The following is an 8,124-nucleotide window of genomic DNA, read 5'->3' as shown; positions in this document are numbered from 1 at the left end:
ATTCGTCTTCTGCCATATCAGGCTCTGGTAATCTTTCATGAATCTGCGCATTAGTGGAAGGCAGGCTCCTGTAATAGTCATGATGTTCCATTGGTATGATCTCAGGATTGCACTGGCAAAGGGATAGCAAATCACGTTTCTTTGCTTCACTGATCGCTAATTTTGTCGTGTAGCTTTTTGGCATATCAGCAACTGGTGTTAGTGATGGACGTCCGCGTTTGCTTGATCCCATTACTTTTATCATTGTCCAGTTGTCCTCGAAATTGTACTTGTATTGGATAACGTCCTCTTGTCCTTTCAATACACATATAGCTTTAAATTTCAACCAACTAACCCTGTTTCCATGGATGTCTGTTTTGGTGTTTTTCATGATGGTGGCTGCCATTGTCTTGAAGTCTATGAAATCAGTGTGTTTGAGAGGGATCACAATGTAAGGATTATGTCTACGTGCCATTCGAAGGACTATATCCCAGCCACTCGGTGTGAAAATTGGTGTGCTTTTTTTTGCGAATGTAATGGCGGCATGCATGGAATCACATTCCATTTGTGTGTGTCCAGTTTCTAAATATTTATGTGTTATATTTTGGATGTTGTATATGTGGTTAACTGCATGAATTAAGGCCGTGGTGAGTATTGGTTCCTGTTTTGACCGCTGCAACAATCGGAATAAAGAATAACACTATTGACTGTGTTGGGAGGGATGAAAGATGATGATAGATACACGTTGCTATTTCACAAGATCCTCGTTTGCCTTCCGTTTCATCCCATGTGTAGCAAGTGCCTCTGTCAGATGCGAGGTCATATATTGTAAAATTGTACACACACAGCTTTCTCTTATAGTAAAGAGGGCCAACAAGGCCACAAGGAGCTTGCAAAACAGCTTGGAGATCCATTGTGCATTCAAATTTTGAAGAATCTGTCTTTGCTTCTTGTTTGTCCTTTTCTTTCTCCCTCCGAGCTGCCTCTTTTCTTTGTTGATGCTGGGTGTGCTCTTGTTGTCTTTTTCGGTCTCCAAGCCAGACTTGACTTTCATTGTGTAACCTACACAATTAGGACACTGATCTTTTTTGGGGGTATGGAAGGACAGGTTGAATTCGGTGTCAAACACTGCGCTGTACGTCTTTTTTGAAACAGCAGTTTCCTCCACACTGTTACGCTTATCCTTGAACAGATCATACATCTTGCTGATACTTAGATTAGCATCAAGATATAACCTCCTTGTGTCCTTTCTAGTGTAATGTGACTCAACTGAAGGAAATGATTTTATGTGCTCTCTCACAGCATTTAAGTCTTTTTCAGATGTTTTGTTGTGGGGAACTTTGCCATTTCTTTTGTTGCCACTATATGTGCCATTTGAGCAGTTTTTGAGGGCATGATCGACATAACTTTCCCCCACAGCAAGAGTAGCCAGAAAGAACCTTTTGCATACTCGCTCTTGACATCCGTTAACTGTAAGATAAAATGCCCGAGCTTGCCTCGGACTTTTGATTTTAAGGTATTGTCACAACTTTGGCATTGATTGGTGTCCTTTTCTCTCACATTAGAGCACACAAAATCTTTCTGACGCTCAGAAGTGGTTAAGGAGTAAAAGGTTTGAAACACGTTCCTCCTTTGCTCTTCCACTATCCTGTTACATCCGAATTTGCACTTTGAACAGTCTACATTCGACATTTGTTTTGCGGACACAACTTTTCCACTTCGACTGGTATATTCCTTGCCTTGTAGATGTAGTTGTTTCCTAACATTCTTTTTCCATGACGAAGGTTTTGCTAGTCTTTTTCGAGCATCATTTTGTTTGGGTGGTGAGTTAAATGAACCCTGTCTCCTGGGTGAAATAGACAATACATGTTCAACCTCTGTCGTTTGATTAGAATTATTATCAATATTATCCTCTTGTGAGAAATGTTCACTCGAAGTCGGATTTCCGTGATCATGTTCTTGCCTTTTGTTTTGCCCGAAATGGAGGTCATGCGTTTGAACTGACAATGTCATACACGCATCATAGTGCTGCGGATGGTTGTCAAAGTATGCCAGAAGTATAGCATCGTTGTTTTTCTGGCTAGGCAGAATGTTGTCCATGCTTGGTAGGATGTTAATGAATGATTTAAGAGGATTGCTGGAATAAATCCTGACTTCCCTCCTCGACCAGTCTGCAAGAACCCGAGGCATTAAATCACCAATATCATTACACCACACTCCTGTCCCTCGAAGCTCATGGACCATGAGGAAGAAACATAGGAATCTGTCATTCTCATCTTGTCCATCTTCCGCAGAGATGTAAGGTAAATAAAATGTGCAATTCTTGTCAAGAAAATCACACAACAACTGCCTTAGCTCAGATGCACTGATATCCAAAAATGTAGCAGCTGCTGTAAAAAAACAATTTCCATCTTTTTGTATTGATCTTCGTGTGAGACCATTGGCTGATAACAGATTATCAAGTCGGTGTTGATGAATCAGTCGTTCTCCTTCGATGTATTGACTGGCCATTTCAATGGCATTTGACGCTTCTGGCGGAGGTTGCATTTTGCCGATTGTATTGCATGTCTCCTTGCTACGTTTTTGACATAGTTTGCTTAAGGGCTCGTCATCAGAGTCATAAAAGTGAGCTTGTCGCTTCCTGCTCAAAGGCTCTTCATCTGAAGAGTTGTATTCATTGTCATTGGTGAAAGATTCTGCCATCTTTAGGTACATACTGCCGTCTTCCATTGTTGTCTGAAAATAAAGTAAGACACTTTTATTACCAATGCGTATAAATACTTTGCTATCTGAAGTGCATAAATACTTTGCTACAAAATATAAAATTTCCATTACATAGTTTTCAGCTTAACAAGGTGTCGGCAGTACTGGTTTATAACAATTTGGCGCACAGACAAAAGTAAAATTTGCTTATAAAAGTGGAACAATATACAAAATAGCCAATAATATTATCATGAACAGTTGTTGACATGTGATTAACTAGATTTTTGAAAAATTAAAAATATTGTTAATGATACAAATAGTTCAAATTGAATCAAATATGACAAAGTCGTTGCCTTACAATATTACTCTATGGTATTGCCTGAAAAAATGATGCTTTGTCAAAGTAATGGAACTGTTATATAGTACAATCTCCTATAAATGTGATCGAAGTGTTTCACAAGCAGCAACAATGAACATGTTAGAAAAGACATCAAGCCTGTGATACGCTGTTACAGTTTTCTTTGGACAGAGAGACTCATTTTTCACCTGAGTACGATCAGAGAGAGGGAGAGAGAGAGAGGGAGAGAGAGAGAGAGAGAGAGGGGGGGGGGGGGGGGCTGAGAAAGAGCCTTTTCCAAGGGTTCAATTTTGCACGGCTTCAAGCGGGAATTGTTCCTCGACCTCGGATCATAAGGCAAAACTTGAACTCATACATCACAAAGTCGCACAAGCAATGAATGCTGAAGTAACGCGTTTACAGTTTTTCTAGGATCAAAGTATGACAAGATGATAGATATAAAATAACAGCATAATGAAACAATAAATACGAAAAAACTTACCTTTGAGAGAATAAAACAATTTCTTTGGTTAACAAAACGTGTTGCAAACTCTTGAAAATCCTGCTTGTATGGAACAAAGATGCTGTGACAAGATCAAGCGCTCATACTTATACACATTTGTCACGTGAAAACGCGGGAAAATAAGAAATTATTGTGTAGGTGTGCAGCCACACTGGAGTAAATTGATGAGGGTGCAGCATTCTGGTAAGATGTCACCGGAAGTGCATTCTCATTAATAAACATTCAATTCCATAGGATCACCCACCTTAAAAATGCAAGGACAAATCCCTGCTAAGATAAAAGATGGTTACACTTGTCAAGTTTCATTGGTGGCCAAAGAAAAAAACGTCTCATAATCTAGAGCTTGACCCATCCCTTAAGTTGTGATGTCGTATTCTGTAATTGATACTGGCAGGAAGGGAATTTCGAGACTTGGAATAAGTGTTACCCAATTGTCATTCCCATCAATCTTGAACATTAAGGTCGAAATGTGTAGATTGTAACACACAGTATTGCATCAAAGTCCTTGTAGAATCCCACACAAGGCCACATTACGGTCTTTCGGTGCTTATAATTCTCATTTCCACCCCCATATTTTTCACTGCTCTAAGACCGTAAAGTCAGTCAAGGCCATTGCGCTCGCCATTGTAACCACGGTGGCATAATTTTATGCCTGCCCAAACGCCTTATTGCTAGATACGGTTTTTGGGCAGTCAAATTTACCTCCGCATTTCCACCTTTTCGTCAGGCGGTAAAATAGTATTTACTGTTAAGGCTTTTGGGCAGTGACTGATAGGCACTGTTTAGAGCGTCTTAAGTCTGTATTACACGCTACGGCTTTTGGGCAGTCACATTATCGGTCTAAAAACGTTACGGTGTTCGGGTTTTAATTAATAAAAATTAATTAATTAATATTTTTGCATATATTTTTTTGTAGAAATAAACCTTACTCCAAACCAAGCTGATTTATGTAAAAAACGAAAATTTGAAATTTTCGACGTTACGGCCTTTGCGCAGGCACCCCTCGATATTATTGTGGATTTACCTACTTTGTGTAATGAATTTTCAGTGTTAGGAGATTTAAAAGTTGATGGGGTCTAAACAGATGATTCAGTGCTGCCAACCTTTCTGACTTTTAAAAAGTGACCTGACGTTTCAAAAGCAGTTTTATGTCGGGATGCCCTTGGGGCTGAAAATGGAATGTTTAGACATGAAACTTTGGGTTAAATTTCTACACGTTATGATGGAGAATGAATACAATTGGATTCAATAGTCTGATGTCCCGTCACCCAGCAATGGCAGCCATCGTGGTTCTAAACAAAGAAAATTGGTACTTTTTATTCTTCATGCTGGCTAGAACTTTTCATGTCTTGTGATCAGAATGTGTAAAAGTCAAAACATGATCAGATTTATAATGGTTTTTTGTCCTCTGGATACGCTTTTATGCTCGTCAGAGAAATATTTCATAAAGGCGTCCGCCATTGTTCCGATAGTTTAGAGCCAGTTACTAAGTTACCATGTGTCATTACGAGGGAAGTGACGTTACAACTGTTGATGCGTATTTCTTGCATTGCAAAAACTCAAAAAATTGGTTTTTCCTATCATTTTGATTCTACAATCACTTTTCGGGGCCCAGTTCATCCTGACATAATACTGTTTTAAGTTAATGGGTGACAAATGTATATTTTTATTTTTGAGGTACGTATGCATTATTCAATTATTCTATTATTTAATTAATTTTTTTTTTAATTACACCATTAAAATTTTTTTTTTTTTTGGGTGAAATTAAAACGCGTTAGTTTGTTTGATTACCCAGAAGTTCGTCTTGGGGGTTCAATTTGGTTGGGTTAAAAGGTATTTTTAAACTGATTCTGAAAGTTTGTACTATTTATACCATTGGATAATGAGAAAGTTTATTCATTATTTTAAATATCAGTTATAATATCTGTAGTATAGTTTACTTACCCATATTCAGAATTCGTTTTTGGTTTTAGGATTCCGTGCATTTTTTCAAAATCTCATTCATTTTAGCTCTCCATTGTACACATTTCTATTGGCTACGGTTGGCCCCACGAATAATGTATTCTGATAATGGGGAGTTGAAAATTTGAAAATGCTCATCACGAAGTCTCAAGGGTCTTTTACATGTTTTGCTTGCTACACATAAATACATTTCTTTTGGTTGCCCTTCAATAGTTAGTGCTCAGTGTCTTTAAACAATTTTGCATATTTTATAACTCTATACTCTTAAAAAATTAAAAAAAAAAGAAAAAAGAATTGAGCTTTTATATAGCAGAAAATCCACTAAATGTGCTCAAAGCGCTTTACAAGGGGCCCCTGACCAACAGCTACATGTAGAATGAGACATGATGCCTGTCAGGCGATATTACAATTTTTTCCTGGACGGCCAGGTACTCATTTTACATCTGAGAATGGTGAGAGAGTGTGAGTAAAGAGCCTTTTCCAGGGACTCAACTATGCGCCAAGCAAGGATTGCAGGACCTTCCGACCTGAAAGCGAGTGTCATACCACATAGCCTCACTATCTAACATCTAAAGGCAAATTTTGCTTTATCAAATGCTTAGGATATGTTGTTGAAAGCTGTTTAAATGATAAAATTTTGAATTCTGTCCAGTCTGCCAGAATCATTGCTAAAATTGCCTGCTTTAGCCGAGAACCCATGGACCACAAAAATCTAAAATCCTATCTGGTGTGGTTGAGAGACCAGCTTAAAGTCCCTGTAAGTTTACAAAATCAGAGGTATTATATATTCTCTCTCTTGTTTCCTTGTTTTCAAATTTATTTGTTTCTTCTTCTTATATAATGCTATTCGTTTTACATAGGCCTGTAAGCCAATTAAAATTAGTTAATGAATTCAATTTTGAAATACTGAACAAATATGGATGTTTATATAGATTTGTCCATTAAACTATAAAACAGAAAATAAATAGTGGAATAGTAATCAACTTCGACAGTGATGATGTTACAGATTCTTGAGTCCTAATCACTAAGCAGTAACAAAGACATTATAGCCTGCTTTGTAAAGTAAAACAAATACTTTCTAGCCTTTTAACCAAAAGTTTATTATAATCCCTTGATGTAACAGGCAGTATATGTAATATTTTCGGCCTTTGAAGTTGTTTTGTGGAAAGGAAATTTCATTAAATAGTTTAAACAGTTAAGGTCTGCCCAATTATACGATTGGGTTAAAACTAGTAGTAGTAATAATGTTACATAATTATGATATTAGTGTTAATTAATTAATTAATATTATTTTTAGACTTGGTTTTAATTTTAGTTTGACTGTTAAATTTTCCTCATTTTTTTTGACAAATTGCCATCATCGTCAGTGATTTGATGATGATATTGGAGAAATAGATGATGTTGATAATGAAGAACTACACTCTTGTAAGTTTTGTCAGCTATATGGCTCAATAAATTTATCAGGACTATCTCACTAAACCTCTAAATATATCACTTTTCGAGGAAAGAGTGTTTAATATTCACAAAGGATCTTTTAAAAATCTTTATTCATTCTGTAAGAAGGCGTCATGTTCATCTTATTAAATTTTTTTTTTTTTTCTAAAGGGCAATGAATATTTGCAGACAGCAGCTAGATGTCTTCAGATGATGCTGAAAGTCCCACACTACCGACAACCTTTTGTAGACGTTGAAGGTGTCAACACGTGAGTATTCTGGAGGGGATTAGGTTCCACTGCATCACCATTCTCATCACCATCATCATCATCATCATCATCACATTGAAAAAATATAAATAGAGTTGCCAACACAGGCCTATCTACTCAGAAGATCCACAAAATTGGATTGAAGGACTCTCGAGAGCAGATAATAAACAAACGGGTTTGGAAATTCATGGTTGCCAATGTCTGCAACAGACTCAACCTCTGAACAATATTGATATTATTTCCTGTATCTATCCAGCTAAGAAATTTCTGGATTCAGATGAGGCCAATTTTATCCCTGAAGAACTAAGAATTACTGCAGTGCCCTCCTTACTAAAGTCACAACAAGGTCTTGAAAGCCTCAAAACTCTGGCCCAGGACCGTGACCAATGGAAACAATTAACAACACGGATGGAGAGAGCAGCTATACTTATCGACCATGACGGAATCACACAATTCTCAGCAAGCGTCATTCTGACTGTGAAGCTTACTACTAATCCAGTTAAGATTACAAACTAATTTTATACCAAAATGTAAAGAAAAGCCTTTATATCGACAAATCTTAGAATAGGGATGGTGCCTATGTTAAGACATTGAAAGCTATTCCAGCAAATAAAGTCATGTCCATGGTTGGCAGATTATTTTTGGGCAAAATTCCAAAAATGTCTAACAGTCTTTTGAAAATGCCAAGTGTTTTTAGGCACCACGTTATCTGTTAGAAATGCACAGAAATTTTTAGAAAATGGTTTGTTTTTTTATCACATTACCATGAATATCTGTGAAAATGGATATCTATGTTGTGACATTGTTGTGTATTTGTGTATTCATTAAGTGATTTTAATAAAATATCTGATCCAATTTTTCTAGCTGTGCCAAATGGCTTTGAAAAACGCCAAGTTTCTGGAATTTTTCAAGTCATT

At 37.0% G+C, this 8,124-nt stretch overlaps 1 protein-coding gene across 1 annotated transcript in view; it reads left to right on the top strand.

Moving 5' to 3' along the window:
* LOC144956971 (V-type proton ATPase subunit H-like) overlaps positions 1–8,124 on the top strand; it is a 35,097-nt gene that overhangs the window by 10,190 nt on the left and 16,783 nt on the right. Inside the window, exons 6-7 of the mRNA XM_078887839.1 lie at positions 6,157–6,261; positions 7,110–7,207. Coding sequence (XP_078743965.1) covers positions 6,157–6,261; positions 7,110–7,207 — 203 coding nt within the window. The remainder of the gene's footprint in view (positions 1–6,156; positions 6,262–7,109; positions 7,208–8,124) is intronic.

The sequence above is a fragment of the Berghia stephanieae genome, chromosome 11 (genome assembly GCF_034508935.2).
Source record: "Berghia stephanieae isolate SIO BIC M18660-M18661 chromosome 11, UCSD_Bste_1.3, whole genome shotgun sequence".
Classification (NCBI taxonomy): Eukaryota; Metazoa; Mollusca; class Gastropoda; order Nudibranchia; family Aeolidiidae; genus Berghia; species Berghia stephanieae.
The sequence above is the reverse complement of the archived record's forward strand: the minus strand, read 5'-3'. Positions and strand labels throughout refer to the sequence as shown.